The 20,488-nt window shown below is 38.6% G+C and overlaps 2 protein-coding genes across 5 annotated transcripts in view; both read left to right on the top strand.

Moving 5' to 3' along the window:
* LOC143420332 (uncharacterized) overlaps positions 1–20,488 on the top strand; it is a 466,151-nt gene that overhangs the window by 221,714 nt on the left and 223,949 nt on the right. The window lies entirely within an intron of this gene.
* The window catches only part of LOC101477649 (cadherin-18), a 192,022-nt gene that overhangs the window by 141,907 nt on the left and 29,627 nt on the right, over positions 1–20,488 (top strand). For all 4 annotated transcript variants that reach the window (XM_076888311.1, XM_076888310.1, XM_076888312.1 and 1 more), the window contains exons 4-7: positions 939–1,058; positions 11,491–11,658; positions 12,683–12,870; positions 13,507–13,760. In XM_076888311.1, coding sequence (XP_076744426.1) covers positions 939–1,058; positions 11,491–11,658; positions 12,683–12,870; positions 13,507–13,760 — 730 coding nt within the window. The remainder of the gene's footprint in view (positions 1–938; positions 1,059–11,490; positions 11,659–12,682; positions 12,871–13,506; positions 13,761–20,488) is intronic.

Below are 20,488 nucleotides of genomic sequence, written 5' to 3'. Positions count from 1 at the left end.
AGCAATCCCAGAGGTGATGAAGTCCAAATAATTCCCGGCACAATTTCCGCTGCGAGGCTGAGAGTACACAAGCATACTGTGAGGTACACGCTTCATTATGGCTGGCATTTTCCTCTGCTCCAGCAGGATTCCAAGGAAAAAATAAATCATATTTGGTGGGACACAGTAGAGTGAGTTTCCCTTTTTCAGTTTTCTTGTTTAATATAGTTTAATTCTCTAAGGAGCACAAGAAAGCAAGTGTCCAGATGCCTTAAGATATTTATACTTTATCTATCTGCATGCCTCTAGATCTACCTCTAAATACACATACATATACATTAAATAATGTTTTAGCCTGTAGTCCAATTACAGTCTACTCATCAAGTAATTATAATGAGTTAATGAACCTTGTAATGAGTAACACTCCAAGTGTTTAATTTCTAAATAACAAAAAAATAAAATAAAATTTCCCATTCAAGCGTAATCGGAAACACAAATGATCTTTTTACATGACATGACATAGCTCATGACATTCTGCAGGCAAGATTTTTTTTAAATTTAGATTCATTTCTTTATTTATTGCAACAATAGTTCAGAATTTATGGATAAGTTAAGAAATGCCCAGCATTTTAAATATCATATCATATCATTCTGAATCTAGCACTGTTATCCCATATTCAAATTACTATTATTATTATTTTACATGGAAATAATTTTTTTACATGAATCTATTTGTTAAAAAAAACAATTGCACAGTTATAGCTTGGGTTGTGGCAGGAAGGTCATCAAGGATAAAACTGCCAAATCAAACATGTGGAGCTGCCCGCTGTGGTGACCTCTTGTGGCAAAGAAGCAGCTGAAAGTAGCCATAACTCATAGTTGCATTAACATTTGTAAACCTTTTAAAGAAACAACAAGACTAATGTGCTGGATTTTTGTTTGTTTGTTTGTTTTTTAAGGCACATCTGTGTTGCAAGTCACAGCAACCGATGCGGACGACCCCACCTATGGAAACAGTGCCAGAATAGTCTACAGTATCCTACAAGGACAGCCATATTTCTCTGTTGACCCCAAAACAGGTATGGTATAACTGCATGCTTGGGGAAAAAATGCATCCATGCTCTTGAAAGCATGGTAACAATGAGTTATAAATGGGAGGTATAACTTTGATGTCGATCTCCTAAAATGATGTGTGCGTCATGCTGTGAAGTCTTTGCTTCTCACAGTGGAACATCCTGTTCTGTTATTGCAGCACGTCTCATATCGTAAAAGCTAAAGCAGCCACAGCAGAGTTATGGACTGCTCATACAGTGCAACTGCTGTATTGTTGAGCATGCGATCCACTTTTTGTGAGCAATAACTGACTCCTCAGGGGTCAAAGGAGGCATTTGTTGAGATGCCTTCAGAAGCCATTGTTTCTTAACTTTTTTGAAAGGGGTTGGTGGGGGCCGCACAGCAGGCAGCGCTCAGTGTTTTTTAAAATCTATTTTTTGTCCAGGGAGGCTAATAGAATCTATTAAATGTTAATAAAGCATCTAAAGTGCAAGACATATATAACTTTTATATAATGTAAAAAAGCACAGAGGACTGTGCATGTGCATACATGTCTGACGTTTTGCACGCTTGCCTCTGTTGCTCCTGCTGCTGTTGGTTAACATGAACAACACTCTACTTGTAGGAATTGATTCATTGCTGTCTGGAACAAGTATTGGTCCCTGTGAGACCATACCGCCCATGTAAAACATGAATTCTTTGCTGAATTAGCAACACAAATAAATTGCTGAATATTTTGGATTTGCCTCGAGGGAAAAGGCAGTGGGGATTGATGGAGCAATTTCACAAGGGTGTGGTGATTCAGAAGCAATGCCGATTTTTGAATGAAAATTGGCTCTCTCGTGCAATGTAGCATATTTGATCCTCCCAGCTACTGGATTCGTAGCTTTCTATTTAAGTCACGTTTTTGAGGTATGCCTCTGCCAGATAGACACTGGCACTTTAAATTCATATGTCTACAGAACTAACTTTTGCGATTTTGAAATTTTGTCACAGCTTTTGTAAAATTGTGACATTATTTGCCACCAAAATAACATTTGATGGGATCACAGTGAACTTTACCCATAATTAGTTCACCCTTGAGTCCACATGGCATAAAGCATAAGGATTTTCTCTTAACCATTCCTGAGACAACATGTTCACGAAAATGGGATGTACAGATCAACATATGTATGGACAAGTGTACAAAAAAAAGCTCTCTTTAGGCATGATTGCCGCCAGCTTGGAGGCATAACAATGATTAATCACCAGTGATTTCCTTTTCCTTTTTCCATATGCAGAGTGTTTTTGACACATCAGATGGCTTGTTTTGCTTGAGCTGACTAGGCATCTTGTCTTCATTGTAATTCAGCATAGGGTGCAGAGGAGGAGGTGGGGATGCGATCGAAGGCTTTTCCAGCTGCACACTCTGCACAGCGCTGTTCCACCTACACGTATTAATCTATACGAGTTGGCTTTTGATTTTGCCACTAGCAAACCGCTCTCCTCCCTCAAATTAGGACAAGGGCCTTCAGCGGTCAGTGGAAAATGTGCAGGTTACTCTTGCATGTGGTCTTTAATATGCCAAGTCCAAGTCTTAAAGCTGTTGGAGTTGGCATGCTGCCACGTTTGAGTGCCACAATGGGGAAATGAAGCTGCTTCTGCATCTGTCTCACAGTGCATTAGATTGCTTACACCCTCTCCTAGCCTCATGTACCTGGCTCCCACTATGCTTAAAGTGCAGAGATGCTGTCATGGGAAACACATATTAGTAGCAAGATTACAAGAACATACAGACAAAGACAAACAGACACACACATACACACACGCACCTCTTCCCATTTGACCTTGGTCTGGTGGCCTGATACAGCAGTGATAGATTTTACAAGACTCATGAGGTAGACAGAAAGATCACTTAAGGACAGGGGAATAATAGCATTTGGCCTGCACATATGGCATTGAGGGAATACCCAAAGGATTTTCTCAGACTTGACCCAAATCCTCACTAAGAAACAAAGTGAACAGTTTTACCTGTGCTTTCTCCCGAGCACAGTGGTTTTAACATTATCATCCCAACCACTTGTGTTATGAGATGGATGAATTGTGTTAAATGCTAAATTGACCACAATTACAGTGCATTACTCTTTTCAACCTCAGAGGAGGACAAAATGCTGACATTACAGGTTGTCTTAGCAAAGCATTCAAAAATTGTTGTTTCAGCTCCTGAAGCATTTATGTATCCAATTAAGTAATTTTTAATGTCTTGCAGCTGCCTGATTAAATAAAATTACTTTACCTTAATGTCCCTGATCAAACTAAAGGGCACCTGCGGTTGTTGCTGTGGGGTACTTTATGCCTTTCAGTAATCAGAAATATCATGTATATACTGCCAAAACATTTATATTTTAGGACTCGGATTTCCCAAAAAACCCTCAAGTAACAAACAAACCAACCATTCCTGGATGTATTATTTAGTTTATGTAAGCTTTTTAAGTGAAAAAAGAAATCTTTCAGCTATTCAAAAAGGATTACTTGATCTAATTTGCAAATTAAGTCCATCCATTTGTTTCCGCCTAACCTTATTAGGGTTACGGAGGGGCTGGAGCCTATCGCAGCTACCAGAGGGTGAGAGGCGGGGTACACTTCAGACAGGTTGCCCGTCTGTCGCAGTGCTAACTGCAAATTAAGTGTTAGCTTAATTTATAACATCCCATAAAGCTTTAAACACTTCCTGAAACAGTCAAGCTTGACATTGGTTTACATTTATGTTTGTTACTTCACCATTTTTAAAAAGGTTAACACACATAGTTATAATATGAAAAAAGGCTTTCTTTAACCGTTTTAATCCTACAGCTGTAGGTCACTGATTCTAAGAGTGTGATGCATTTAAAATTGTGGATACAACACATAAAACATTGGTATCAAGAAACCAGTATATCAAAGCATTTGGTGAAGGACGTGGTGTCAAACTGATGTTTTGTTCTTTCTAGAGTTTCGTACATACCAGATATTAAAACACAAATAAACATCTGAGATATTTACCTAACCGTGGTCCAATTCTGTTTTACACTGTGCATTTCAAGGTCAGTCACAGACTGATGAGACAGATGTGCTGAAGCGCCCGTACATTTGGGTCACTCAAAGGTTCCTTTGTGCTGGGACTTACCCTGACAAAAGGAGCTAAAATTGTCCACAGTCTCTGCAGTGTAGAAACAGAAGAGAAGGTACTTCAAGTAAAAGAATGAACAGTTCCTAGGTTGTAAATTTGCCTATAAATAATACTGATACAACTGGTAATGATGGAAGGCCAGAGGGGACAGTGTGTGCAGGAAAAAAAACAAAAAACGAGGCCACAGAATCCATTTTCATTTGTAATTTTTCCCATGTTGCATAGAAAATAGTAAATTTGTATGCAGGCACATACTGTATATAACATAATAGGGTTTTTGCCTACTCTAGCGATATGATGTGCAATTTAAATGCTCTGATTTGTCAGTGCAGATAATGACAGTGTTTGACAGAATAATATTTCTATCACAACCATTTCAATTCACCAGTATGTGCAATATTTAGGATCTGACATCTGGATAAAGCTCATTAAGTCCTTGTAAGCTTGAAGAATCAGAACAGGAGAACCAGATTTAATGGTTAAAGGTGCCCGGCAGTCTGTCTTACTGATATAATTAATTACGATGATACCGGTTTAATAAAAGAGTAAGTAAAGAGGAGATTGCTAAAGCAGAAAAAGAAAAAAGGTAATGACTGAATTAGCCCGTGGACACTGTCATGATTTTAACATTATTTACTGTGAAACCAAGCGTTTCCAAGACATGTTATGAATTGTCTTAAATAACAGTTTCACAGATAATCAAAAGACGTATATGTATGTATATTAAAGTAACACTGACATTGCTACCAAATGTGTACTTTAAACAGACTGCTGCTAGAAATATGATTGCATGCTAGCTTAAACTTTGCCAATAAATGTGCGAATAATGTAAATAGTATTTATGCAGAGCCAAATGTACACGGTGTCCCTGGTATTATACAAAGCAAATGTAATTTAGAGGTGTGTTATATTATTCACTTGTCAGAAATTGATGCACGGAGACTCTGCAGCAGCACGCTACAACAGCATCACATATTCTAGAAGTGTACACAAGCTTATCAGTGATTACCCCGTGCGTTGCTAACTTCAACACTCTTAAAACAATGCGACTTTTTTTGTGTGTGTGCATGGAATTATTGTATATAGCATTTTCCTAGAAATGGATTTAACAAAAAAGAAGTGCTTTGATATTTGACATTTTTCGAAACATATTAAATTGTTGCCAAGAGGTAAATGAGAAGACTACAACTTCTGCAGGGGGAAACATGCAAATTGTCTACCGGCACTTTTAAACTCACCAATTCACTGGATTATTCTTATTATTTTCTTCTTTCCTCTTTTCCACTTCAAACTACAGCAGCTTTCATGCTGTCTCTGCTTGTCGCCTACACTTTTTCTGGAGAGTACCATATTATTAACTGAACTTTACAGTTGCCGGTAAGTGGATTTTACCCTTGAGCAAAGGCAGGCTAGATGTTTTATCTTAATTCCAGCCTTGACACTGGACTATCTACTGAAGGCTATAGAGTTAGATAACATTTACAGAAGTGATGCATTATATGGACATCTGTAAAACTAACATTTTAAAAACATTTGGCGGTTAAAAGTTTCCAATACGAGTCACAAATCATGTCAAGGTGCCCTTTGAGGAAGGACCTGGAAACCCCTACCTGCTGCGTTTGTTGTGACTTGTCTGGGGATTTGGGTCAAACAGAAGAGATGAAGCACAAGGACAACAGAGAATTAGACAGACAGACTGAACCGCTTTCTGCTGAGTGAATGTTAATCACTGCAGAGAAAGAGTCCAAAATGCTGCATGGGTGTGCATCTGACACATATTTCTCTGTGATGGCTCTGTCCCTTTTTATCCGAGTGCTGTTGAACTTTTTAAGAAATATTGATAGTCTGATGTTGGAAGCTTAGCGACTTGCTAACTCTGTTAAGAACATTCACTGCAATGGATTTGCTTGATTGCATGGTTTGGAAATCACAAAACTGCAAGCCAGCAAATTTAGTAAGCAAAAAGTCAGCAAAAGATGGTGACAGCATTTATCCTTTTAATGCTGTGGTTGGGTTGTAACTCCTGTTTTTACTACAGTGCATCTGTCACAGAGGCATCAAAGTGGTTCCTTTTGAGTCTTGCCCCTTAACCCTTCTTCACTTTTACACACACACACACACACACACACACACACACACACACACACACACACACACACACACACACACACACACACACACACACACAGAAAGACAAACCACAGTACAGGCCCACTAAGTCCCCTTTGCATCTTAAATAGGCTAATTTCTCTGCTGATCTGGGATTTGTGACTGTTCGAGTTTACTGATGGAGCTGACACAGATCAAGACATTTTCACCGTTAACGGATTAAGTCTTACCTCTTGAATCAGGGAAAGTCATTTGTGATGTAGGCTTGAGCAGCCCAATCAGTTTTTCACAGTTAGATAGATGGACTGATATATAAACAGAGAGAAAAGTTTGTAAAGTAACAAGAAGCCGTGTTTTTGTGCGATATCTTTGATTATTCAAGTGGCTTTTGCTGAAGTTATCTACCTTTTTTTTTCCGGGAAATGCTCTTCGAGTTCAGACACACAGGGATAACATCGTATTGGAAGGGCAAAAAACCAAGATTCCTGAAGCTGGAGATTGAAGAGCGCTTTAGTAATCTCCTATAATCCTTTTTGTTCACCCAGGAGATTGTCCTCCTTTAGAAGTTTCCAGCCAGACAAAGAGGTGGATAGTATGATGGTATCAACTCTAATAGACTGGGGAGGTTGAGGAAAAGGCTAACCACCTCACTGTGTCAAATGGGCCTAGGTTGAAGGAAGTCAGCTCTTTCTCAATTATTTTCTAAATTAACTGACGAGCTCCACTGAGATTTAGCAGAGACTTTCTGGGTATTACAGCTCAGAAATGGTCAGGATAGGGAGTTCAGGGGTGCGATCTTTGTGTCAAAGTACTGACATACCTTTCAGGTACTTGCACTTTCTGAAGAATACCCTCATCGCCTTTTCTGTATTGTTATGGGACTTTTATTTAATACTGAATGCAGTTCACTGATTGTACATTACTACAATAAATGCATTGCAACAGCTGTGAAAGAATGGTCACACGTTGCAGAAGGTGTTATGTCATTTGCTTGTTTGATTTTAAATGTCTGATAGTTGTCCATCCTCATTATTGTGAATACCAGTGGAATTCCCATAGTAAAAGAAGAAAACCTCATACTTTCGTGTTTGCTCATTGTTCTTAAAACCACTGCCGTGAAATATTGCTGAGGAGCGATGCACCCTCATGAGTAAAGGGGTAATAAGAGACTTGAAAGGTCAGATCGTCTGTCTTGGTGTGGTTTTAATGGAAAGCATGGCCACTTGCCAAGGTCTGTGTGTCTCAAGGACCCCAGGTTAAGTAATGCCAAGACTGCAGTTAATAACAAAGGCCTTCCAATAGAGTTTGCAAAGCTCGCATCATTACATGAAAATGGCTGCAAGCGCTTTGATTAGTTTTAAAACTAAGAAAAGCAGCAGAGCCATGCTGAGATCTGGCATTTGAAAAGAACACTGTGACAAGAATAAAATGCTTGTGATCTAATGAAAGCTTTTCAATAAAAATCTGGAGTATTTTCATCTCCTGGAGAGGCTTAAAAGACAAACATTGTGTTTCTACCCTCTCTGATAATATATTTTATATGTGAAATATGTTAGTCATTATATTTAATTATTTAATGTCTTTTTTATTATTTTATAATAATAATAATGTAAAACATATGCCCAATTTAAACATTCCATAGAATGGTTATTAATTATGTACAATGACTGCTTGTTGACTCAAATATCTAATCACTTGGTAACATGGTAACAACTCAATGCACTGATGCATGCAGCTATGGTCCAGATGACCCAGCATCAGAATGGGGAAGGTAGGTGATTTAAGTGACTTTGAGTGTTACATAGTTGTTGGTGCCAGACAGACAGAAACTGCTGTTCTACTGGGACTTACCTGCAAGACAAAAAAGACAAAACATCCAGTTAGTGGCAGTTTGCTGGGCAAAATGCCTTGTTGATGCCTGAGGTCAGAGGAGATTGGCTTCAGGCATATAGGAAGTCAAGAGTAAATCAAATAACAACTTATTACAACCAAGGTATGCAGAAGAGCATTTCTGAATGCTAAATATGTCCAAACCTGTTAGCTTAGCACAGGAAATTCTCATTGGCTCGCCAAAGTTGGACAATAGAAGTTTGGAAAAATGTTGCCTGGTCTAATGAGTGTCAATTTATGCTGCAATAATCAGATGATAGGGTATCAATGGCTCAGATTGCCAACACTGGCAGTTTAATGGTATGGGGTGTTCTTTCTTGGCATACATTGAAACATGAGAATTGTTTAAATTTCACAGCCATCTTCCAACGACTGCATTTGGCAGAATACCACGGGCGACCATGGTTCAGGGGGTTGGGAAGCCCATCTTGTAACTGGAAGGTTGCCGGTTCGATCCCCAGTTCTGTCTGTCTTGGTTGTTGTGTCCTTGGGCAAGACACTTCACCCTACTGCCTACTGGTGATGGCCAGAGGGGCCGATGGCGCAATATGGTAGCCTTGCTTCTGTCGGTCTGTCCCAGGGAAGCTGTAGCTAGCTTGCCTCCACCAGTGTGTGAATGAATAGCGGAATTGTAAAGTGCTTTGGAGGTCTCGAAAAGCGCTAAGTGCAATCCATTATTATTATTATGCTTGAAAGCATGTCACCAAAAAACTGCTTAAAAGTTTAGTAAAAAAAAGTAAAGTATAATGTCCTTGTTACTGGATATCAGGCCCTTGTGGAGCAAAATGTATTATTTTGGTCTAGACATCCCAAAATGTGATGTCCACATATGTGGACGCCAGGTCCTAGGAAGTTAAAGCTTGCATTAAGATTACACAGTCACATTGGGGGAAATCCTGGATGCCTTTTTTAGTAAATTCCTTTTCCTCATAAAGCCTGCCTTTATATTTAGATAGTACTTGTCCACTCTGGTCTTGATATTTAAAGTGTGGCAAGGCTTTTGTTGATTCACTACTAATGAATCCCAATTCACTAGCACTCTGTGGGACTTCAGCCACTGCTCTGTGTGACAGGTGATGTTTAACCTAAGATCCCCTGGATCTTAATACTATTGGCTGCCTTACTCCTTGACCCACTTTTAATGATTATTCAGCCTGAGGCAAGTGGATTAGTTTCTGTCTATAGTCCAGGAGAAAAGAAAGAGGAAAATGGCCCATCGTATAACTCAGGTATATAGCTGCCTCTTTTGGGGAATTTTGGAAATCATAGCCCTGCCTTAATTCACTTAACTCAATTTTTTTTTAAATGCTGAGTTTAGAACACAAATCAGATGTTGATAACTTACTTGGCCCCTCAACTTTCAGACATTGCGTAGCAGCGAACAATCAAATGTAAAATGCTGTATTTTCCTCCACTTCATTAAAGAGCTATAGCATCACACACCTGCAGCAACAGCATCTATACTGTCCCCATATTGCAATAGGTGCTGTGAGCATTTTATGAACATAACACAGGAGTAGTAATTTCATTTATTATTTTAATATTCTGACTTTCCATTGTGATCTTATGTAGCCTTATTACATCCCTCTCTCTCTATAGCAAATTGCTTCACTGCTTCAGACTCACAGTTTCTGCAGTGAAATCATTCTGAACAAAACTCCCACTCAGGATGAATCCAATGGCACTAGAGTTACATTTTTAATTTCAGCTAAATCCAAATATTGTTTCCTCTGGAGAATCCTCACATTTTTTCCTCTACCATATCAAGTGGATTATTGCAGATAGTTTAGTTTTGCTGCTTAAAAGCAGCTTGCTTGCAGTAGTGGCACGGCTGGATGCATGAAATTGATCTAACCACTCTGTGAATTAAAAAAAAAAAGGGGGTCAACAGACAGACAGTTGACCCAGTAATGAAAACAATTCACTATACTGTGACACAGCCCCCATCCCACTGCTCACATATCACAGTTTAACCCCTGTTAAATTTTCCAAATGCAAGTGTTTTACATCAAATATAATAATATCTAAACGTAGTCTTCCTATGATAGAAATACAATACTGTAATTCTTTTTTGTGAGTTAAAGTTTGAAGATAACTGTAAGGAAGGTGACCTTATAATAGAGCAAAATTAAGATACAAAAGGGATGTTTTTTTAAATAGGCTCATGAAGGTGATTTGATTTTTTTGTAGAATGTAAGCAGCAGGTGAGGGACACACAACCCCCTTTATGTCAGGGCAACTTCATATAGAAATGAATAAAATAGCCAAACAATGAGGAAAAACGTGGTTTTATCATGCAACACAGTTGATGGGAAACCTGTAAAAAGCCAGGTTAGGTTTTTCCGAGACCTTAGAAATGCCTCGATTAATTCTCTCATGTTGATTGTTGAATCACAACAGGAATCGACAGCAGCAATGTGGATTTCACCCTGTGATCAACACCAACCCGCAGGTGTCACTGCACTGCACCGGGACAACCCCTGTGAATTATGGCAGGGTTCAGAAGTTCAAAAGAACACGAGTTCAGTGGTTGCCAGAGGGTCTCTGCTGTGGGGAAAAGCACAATTTACAATCAACGCTCATGTAACAGAACATATTAGATCAGGCTCCATGTGCTGCTGTGGTTTCAGGACCAAAGATGGCGAATTAAGCCCCGAGCACAGATAAAGACATACACGCACACAAAGCTATATAGGCTAACAAATAAGATACAGTTGCAGTCAAACACACACTCGCACGCACAAACACATTCCCATGAACCTATTACATTCAATAAATCACCTACTAATGGCAACACAGGAAGCTAATACTGCTTCCATCTTTTTAGCTCGTTATTGTGCTGTGATTCACCTGTGTACAGTTTCTAATAGTGGGAAGAGTTCCGGTCATATATCACCGAGTTAGTATTGTGAAAGTTCATGGCAGTGTTTGCTGTGTTATTGTAGTAATAAATGTGACAAATTGGGTCCCCCAGAAAGTTGCATTCTGCCTTAATCCAAGGTTGCATAGTCATTTCTTATAACATAATGAATATTAAGGAAAAGCTAACCTTGACAGTGAGAGATGAGGAAAATCAAAGATAAAGAGGCACGGTATTATAGTGTTAGCCTTTAAGAAGAAGAGTGACACAGCGCTGTGTCAGTGGTACAAGAGGTGTTGGTAAGAAAAAAAATATAGCAATGTAACAGTGAAAAAAGTATATTCTATCTGTCCTCTAGATAAAAACTAATAAATAAAAAACGTGTTAACTGCAAAGTTATTAACCTAGTTTATGTTTTGTGTTTATTTTTTCCCTCTCAAATGTCGCACAGGAATCATCAGGACTGCCTTAGCTAACATGGATCGAGAAGCCAGGGAACATTACACTGTTGTCATCCAAGCCAAAGACATGGCAGGTCAAGTTGGAGGCCTTTCTGGTTCCACCACCATCAACATCACACTGACAGATGTCAATGACAACCCGCCCAAGTTTCCCCAGAGTATGTACATGCACCTGAAGACGATGTTTGACCTAACAAAGTTTAGTGCTATTTTAAGGGGCATTATAGTAAATTATTATGCTGCAGAACTGACCTCCTCCAATTGCATTTGTGCTGGAATATCGTGCAATTCCATTTGGGAGATTGTATGGCAGCGCATTTTAAACTGGCAAACTAGCCACAAGGTGAATGTACAGTAGTTAAATAACCAGTGCCAATGTTGACATCTTAGTTTGCTTATCTGAATACATTAGCTTCTGCTGCATTGCATGACCATGCAGGCTTGGCCTTGGGCAGAAGACTTACAACACACCTGCCTGAGGCAGTTACATTAAAGATGCATTTATAAGAGGAAGTTTCTACTGTATTTTAAGTGTGTTACGTTAAAGGGAAGGTGTTTCTAAAAGTCCTAATGCGTTTGCACAGGAAACATGGGGCTGTTTTTCTGCAGCATATATTGTCATTTCATACTATAAATTTCACCAACTCAGCAGTCGTCACTGTGATGAATGATACTTGTTTTGTAACTGTGTATCCTCACATTGGAGTCAAATTTTCCATAATTAGCTGTTTAAATTAAATGAGCATTTCATCAAAACCCTGTGTTTTGCAGTCTGAATTTTCTCAATTATAATGATAAATTTAAGTAATGACAAAGTTGTGATTCTTTGTCTTTGGAAGCGCCTCATCAAGTATAATCCCCCTCGGCTCTGAGTTTTTTCCATTTGTGCTGCAATGAAAAAAAAAAAACTATTTCAAGACCATCAACATTTTCTGAATAATCATCTGCCTCTGAGTTTGATGTGCTCCACTGCAGCGCTATCAACCTAAGTTTCTCATTTAATGACAATTGAAACACAGCAAAATATTTTTAATTACATTCCCCGAGGAACAAGTGGTTACACATTAGAATTGCTTAGCTAAGGCTTTTTAGGAGAATACTCAGACAAGTGTATGAGGCAGAGGAGGCAGATTATGTGTTTAAAATTGTTCTGCTGTCTCTAACATCAATGTTCATCCACAGAAAACTACCAGCTCTACGTTCCTGAATCAGCTCAAGTAGGGAAACCTGTAGGAAAGATCAAAGCCAATGATGAGGACCTTGGCGTCAATGCGGACATTCGGTACAGCATCATCAATTCAGAGGGGGCCAACATGTTCTCAATTTCTGCAGACAGAGACACGAGGGAAGGAATCATCAGCCTAAAAAAGGTAAGTGCATTCTCACTTTAGTGCTTGGAACATTTGCTTAAAATGTCGTTGGAACATAGACCATTAGGATAAAATCCTCATATCACAGATCTATCACATGCAGTGTTGTAATAGCATATAGGAGCAATTGATTTATGCACTAATTTCACCACAAAGTACACACAGTTGTGTTTGTGGAGTTGGTCCAGAAAGTGTGTTGTTGTTTGGAATTAATGGGTCAGCTTTAGGATTTTTTAAAGTGGGCTTGTACTATTTACCAGCAGGTAAATGAAGTTGTTATATGAATCTCTTCAAAACCACTAGAAGGTTATTTTACCCAGCAGAAAACAACCAACTGAGGAAGCAATAAACTAGAAACTCCTTTGGTCTGTGAGGTAAAATAATCCCTTCTGCTATAACAGTCTCACTTTCTTGATAGAAATTATGGCAAGATAAAGCCATAATCCTTTACAGTCTCTTTTTATGTTGCTAAAAACTGGGGGCACGCCTACTCCCATACACACTAGGCCCTGACCACAGGTATAAGTTCCTCACTACCCCGCTTTAAAAAACGAAAAGAAATAGTGGGTGCGATTAAATTAGTTGTACTATGAGCATGCTAATCATGTGGCCCCTGTGGGGCTTTTTCCCCAACAGCCTCTGAACTTCGAGAGGAAGAAGACCTACACGCTCAACATCGAGGGGGTGAATACACATGTGGATCCTCGTTTTTCCTATCTTGGCTCTTTCAAAGACACTGCCACCCTTAAAATTACAGTTGGGGATGTGGACGAAGCCCCTGTGTTTTCTATGGATTATTATATCATGGATGTTTATGAAAACTCACCAAGTGGCACGGAGGTGGGGGCTGTAACAGCTCGAGATCCTGACAGCAGGAACAGTCATGTCAGGTGAGATACTCTTATTACATTTACCAACATATACAATCTGCTGTAAGAATTATAGACATTTCAGAAGAAGGGCAGTCCTTAAACACTGGACACTTAAACACTTTTAGACTTTAGTTAGACTTTTTTCAGTTGATAAAACATAAGTTTGCCAAGCAAAATCAGCTGGGAATAAAGCATAACAAGTGATGTAGCCCATGGATAGTATCTTTAAGCAACACGTGTGAAATGTTAAAAGCTGTGCATTATTTAGAAGACTTACAGTCCGTAAGTCTCGAGCAACCCCTCATTTAATCATATCTTTTGGGAAAATTGGAAATAAGTGGAGTTATGTATCATAACACATGTAGTGTAAACATCCAAGGTACACAGTACATAAGGCAAAAGCAGAGTTTTTACAATTCTGAGCTTGAAAGTCAATATTTGGTATGACTACCCTTATTCTTCAATAGAGTCTGCTGAACTATTAGCCAGATTTTATTTATTGTATTTAAGTAGTCTTGAGGAATAGTTATCTAACACTGTTAACCCTTTAGAGCCGATCGGAGCGGGAACGCTCTGTTATGCGTAACTATTTTTAAATCCCAGTAGCACTGCAACCACGTAAGCTAGCGCAAAAATTTTTTTTGCATATGAAACCGGAGGAGTTGTACTTACATCTTATGCCATCAGCTTGTCCTAGGTCACGGTTTCCTTCCACATAAAGCTTTGCAAAAACTGCATAAAAAGCACTTGCAGGAACAAAAACATAATATTCCAGAAACACGCTTTACCGATCCGATCAGCTGTCCATAACACTTCCTACGTTGGAATAGACGTCAGCGCGAACTTTTGCATTTCCGCCATTACCTGCCCGAAACCGGAAGTGACGTCATTTTCGCGGAAATGTAGTCTTTTTTGCGATCAGGGCCTCAGCGCCTATACTGCTCTTTTTAAAAGTTATCTTTGACTTTATGACTTTCTGTGTCGTTTCTGGGATGCTTAGGACTCATATTGCACTGCTGGAAATAGTTTATTTTGATGCACATGCTGCTTTTTTGCAAATTTGCACTATAATATTTATTTTCATTTTTCCTGCAGTGTATAAAAATTGGTGTATTTCAAAAATAAAACTATGAAGACACTCAAAATAAATTTCCTGTGGTGGGAAACTATTTTGTGCAACTTTTTTGTATTTACAGTTTTGAGGGATAAGCCTCTTAAATTTCTCTAACTACAAATATATGTTAAAAAAATCAAAAACGATTTTCAATTTTTTTGTAGTTTATTGCACTTTTTTGCAATTTATGTAATTACTATGCACTTAATGAATACATATTATTAAAATCTGGGCTATAATGGTTGTATTGATGTATAGCAACTTGAAATGCTCCCAAAAATGGCTCCACAGCATGTAAAAATATAATATAAGCTCTGGCGGACTTGGTTCTATGGTAGGTCTTAAAGGGTGAAGTTCAACTCTGTAATCTTCACTGTGTCACAGAGTTCAGTGAGTCCCGTTATTCACAGTATCAATCAGATCATCAGAGAACAGCTGATCAGCAATCAGTGGTGCCAACAGCGCCTCCTGTGGTGAGAGGATGCAATAATGCAATGTAGCATTTTTCCACTCAACACTTGCAGTCATGGAAACTGTCTGTTGGATCTGTGTGACGTTGCTTTCTTGGTTAGAGTTCCTCACAAATGTCCAGATGATTTCAAAGCTTTTCCCTGGAATTTGGTTGCCTTTTGTTCCATTTTATGTTAAGATTTGGGCTCTGGGGAGACTCTGTGTTCTATTGTGTGTTTTTACATCCAGATATGCTTTTACTAGTATTGTGTTTGGGATCATTGTCATGCTAAAAAATGAAACTATTACCATTGTCAGATGCTCTGCAGATGGTATTCCATGGTGGATCCAAATCTGATGATACTTCTCTGTGTCAAAATTCCATCAATTCACCACTGGTTGAAATGCACCCCAAAATCATGACAGATCCTCCACTATGTTTTACACATGGCCTCAGACACTCACTATTATAGTCTCCTGACTCCCTCTGTATATAATAATAGTTTGAACCAAAATTTTCAAATTTGCATTCATCACCCCATAAGACCCGTTGGTGGGATTTCTGGTGTAGTTTAGTGTAATCTGGCACACCCCAGCCTTTTCTCCCTGTTTCCCTTTAGTAACAATCAAGACCTCAAGACCATATCTGATTTAACCCGATATCATGACAAAGCGTGTAATAGATACGCCAGTCCACCGTGTCCATTTCACGCTTTAGCTCTCCAAAACTTGAAGTGTACACGCATGCAGAAGTTGCAGTAACAGCTGAGGGGGATATTTTATTTCAAGCCAGCATGAAAATAATCATGGGGAAAACATTTAAGCAGAAATTATTAACACATTTACATGTCCATACATGTTAGACCCTGGTGTGCATTTAATATTTTTTTTTGCTCACTGCTGACTTCCTGGCTTTGAATATATCATCTCCCCGTGCTTGTAATTTCAGCACGTGTGTCCATTTGACGGTTTGGAGAGGCAAAGCGTCAAATGGACACAGTGGACCAGCTTGTTTATTACACATTTTGCTGTGATACTGAGTCATATGATGAGGTTTCAGTAAACAGTACGTGGATCATCTTCAGGGGCAGATGCGTTTCTCAGGTCCTGTGTAAAAATAAACAAATAAAAGAAAATAAGCAAAGAGTGAAAAAGCTACCAGTGTCCAAAAAAGGCCTTGGAAGACATTTAGAAAGCCTGGAGAACTATCACTCAATGCCACTTTAAAAATGCAAGAATGTCTGTCTCTTTCCAAGAAAATTATCATTCCTCTATGTTCTTTATATTCTCAGTGTCTAAAGGGTTTTTCCATGGTGCTGTACAACATCATGTTTTATAGATGCCCTGCAACATTTCAAATAGACTCTTGTCTTATCCTGATACTAGAATTGTAGATAAACACAAACACAAAAAAACAACTGCAGTGTAGATTGTGAGCCTAGTGAATCTGAATTTTTTGGCATCAGACGGCTGGTTATTTTGTCTCTACGCTTATGAAGTAACCTGAGGCAATGCAACTGCTTAGCACATTTGTATGCACTATAAACACATGGTTTTGCACTGTTGAAAGAAGATTGGTATTAGCCTTAGGCTGTGGACTAATCCTAGGTTGTCTCTCTGAACAGGTATCTCATTTCATGACATTACACTCAAGCAACTGTCCTGCTTGTAATCATTTGAATTCTCTTTATAGCCTTGATGTAAATGGCGGACCAGCTGTAAACATGATACTCCTCTTGAGATGAAGTATTGCTGTTATATCAATAAGAAGCAATCCTATATTGCTGTTAACCCCTTATGCCGTGGACCACAGAGCAATGGGTTTTTTTAAACAGCAGCATGGCACTTTACAGTTTTGGTTGATACTACACGTAGTGGGAATAGTAGGTGAGCAAGAAAATTACATTATTATTCAAAGATTATGAGTTAAAATGGGGGCATGGATGCAGGCAAGGTACGATACGCAAATCCCAGTTCTTAATGACAATTTTATTTAGTTATTAACACTAAAATACTCTAAAAACCACAGAAATTGACTGTAGAAAAGTCTAGAGAGAGTGTAGGACACACATTTTAACAAACTAAAGATCTGAGACTGGTACATGACAAGGCATGCTCCAGAGGTTTGTAAGAGAGTTGCAGTTAAGGATGTATGGGAAAAGCTGTGTCAGCCATTATCAGCATCAGCTGGACTCAAACTGGAACATATTGGCTCATGAAGTGCAAAAGAAAAAAAAATGTGGACTGGCACTGAAGGTTTATTTTCATTAGTACATACCCTAAGGTAATATAAAGGGGTTACATGGGGGGGAATATATATACCCAGAACTCTGAATTGTAATCTCTCCCAGTAATTTGTTTATCCAGGGCATCATGCAGTGCCTAAAGACTCTTCCATTAATGCTGGAGCCTGATGGGAGCTGCAGTGGCGCATGTCATAAGCACAAGATTGTTTGGGTTCTTGATACTGTACTGTTGCAGCAGCAAACAGTTACAGTAAGCCACTGGTTGAAATCATCTCTCTGCTAGTCACCTCCTACACAGCTTAAGCAAACGAAAGTGGTGACCTCAAATGTTGAAGTATGTCACAGCTTTCCCCGAAGCAGAAGCAAATTTTATCAGTCAACATCGATTTGACCTTTCACTTCAACAAATTAAAATACATGTTCCTTTTTGCAGGCATTTTAGGCCCAGTTGGGGTATGATGCTTTCTGAATCTTACAGCAGCAAACATCTCTGTTTAATATTAAGGTCCTTTAACCATGGAGAGCTTTATTTATTTATTTGTTTTCATTTAACATAGCAAGGTTTTTAGGGTGTGTGGATTTTAAAGTTTGACTAATAGATGAGTGGAAACTTGGGCACAAGAAGAGTCTTATTTGCACATTGGTCAGGGTGTCACACTCCAACAGCTACTGAAGGAGCAGTCTAGCAAATAACCAGCAGGAGAATTTCAGTAAATGTACAGCTGCAGGTATGTAGTTGATGTCTATAAGGTGTCCCATGGAAATGGGTGGAGGTGGTGAAGGCCACAGAATTTATTACACACCTTTTTTTCTGCAGGACAGTGACCAATAGCAAGTGTACTTTCCATTTCCATATCCATTGTGGCCGGCTTCAAATGATGCTCAACGCATCAACTTCAAGGACAAAGCTAATGAAAACTTTTACTCATGCTATAACAACTGTAAACATGAGCCAAAGACTTTATTATGTATTTTTATTACCTCACAGGAGCCACATTATGCTTGAGGCTTATTTATATCTACATACATCCTGGGATCTATTTTTCCGTTTAAAATTAATCAAAGGGGCAAAAATGCTTGGAATGAGTCCACTACTGAGCAAAGAAAGCCACGAATTGTTTGTCCATCTCTTTATCTTTACTACTCACTTGCTTGGATGGTAATTTGAAAAGGAATTTATGATGTTTATACACTATCTAAAACAAGCTGTTCTTCCAATAAGGACAGTGGCCCTTTAAAAACCTTCTCACTGGCTGGTCCTAGCAAATGAAAGGCTTGAAAAGCAGGTGGCCAAGTTGTGACAATATTAGATATAAATACACACTGACATCATACACCCAAGAGTAGAAAAAACTGTCAGAAGCAAGAAATTACGTGCACTGACTCTAATCACATCAATAACATGACAGAAATACGAATATGAAAGAAAACACTAAAATCACAACAGGTTTACTTCTGACATTTTCATGCATTTTTATTTATTCCTTCTAATTAACTGCAATGAAATGTGCACATACCAGAGCATTTACATACACGTAAATTCAATAAGTTACTGCTCCCTAAAAGGCACTTACAATGTGGAAATGCTTAAACCCCAAGCCCATCAGTCTTCATCCACTTATCCAGTTCAGGGTCATGGTTGGGCTGAAGCTGCTGTAGGGCATGGCACTGGATACACCCTGGACTGGTCACCAATCACTCTCACATTCACAACTATGGCCAGTTTAGAATAATCATTTAACCTAACAGTCATGTCTGTGGGAGAAAGCTGGAGTACCTGGAGAGAATCCACCCAGACACTGGGAGGATGTGCAAATGTCCCTTCTTGCTTTGAGACATAAATCCAAACCACTAGATCACTCTGCTGCCCAAACCTCAAGCCATTATTATTATTATTGTTTTAATCTAACCTTTCTATATTTATATATAGAAAGCATATATTTACTATGTACAGTATTGTTACGCCACATTGTCTGCTCTCTCTAACTCGCACTCACCTTAGTTTTAGGTTGGCATGTCTCTCTTAGTGAGACTTTTGTTATATTACAATCAAAACCTATTGTTGGCAGCTATAACCATTTTTACTAAGTGGACAGTTGGCCCATGGCATTGTATCACGACTGTTTTGTAGTTGCCAATACTGAAAAAATTCTAAATATTTTTGTCGCTTTTAATAATGCAGAAGCCAAAAGTTAAGAAATGGAGGGTGGAGGTTTAAAAATACAGGATTTTTCCTTTCATACTCTGCCTGAATGCTTCCTGTGTTGACTTAGATGGAGCACCAGAGATGTTGCTATAATTGTGAGTGCAAGGTACATGACAGCTGCTGCCCTGCTAATGTGCTGCTCAAGCTACACTGTCTATTTAGGCAGGCTGTGTTCTTCATACCTTTGAAACTTCACTCAGAATTTTAATGCCAGAAAGGTTATTTAATTTAGAAACAGTTTGGATTTCTTTCCATTTTATTAAGTCTATGTTGGGATTTTTCTGCTTCTTTTCCAGCAAAGATGAATTACCAGTCAGAAGTTTTTTTTTTGGAATAATATCAAAACCAACTGTATGCAGAGGTTTGTTTGAGGTACCTGGCATTGTATCCGGAGCTCAACATAATATATGAAATATATTATATGATTCAGCTCATTAATCATTATTCTGCCTTATTTTTCACATCTAGACCAAAGCACACAGGTCAAGATTAATCAAACCAAGACTAATTAATCAACTGTTTGGCATTTTTGTTGTCACAGACAAAGTAAAGGTTTCACGAATTTAAAAGTATGCAATCATTAGTCTTTACTTTTCTCCTTGTTAGTTCAGATTTCACAACTCTACATATAAATGATGGTTATATGATCAAGAGGGTCTTAAAAATACCAAAAATAATCAAGTCCAGGTTTGAAGAGTATTTTCAAAGCTGTGAAGCTGGTCTATTGTAG

This window comes from Maylandia zebra, linkage group LG9, assembly GCF_041146795.1.
Source record: "Maylandia zebra isolate NMK-2024a linkage group LG9, Mzebra_GT3a, whole genome shotgun sequence".
Classification (NCBI taxonomy): Eukaryota; Metazoa; Chordata; class Actinopteri; order Cichliformes; family Cichlidae; genus Maylandia; species Maylandia zebra.
This window is presented reverse-complemented; position numbering and strand designations above follow the sequence as displayed.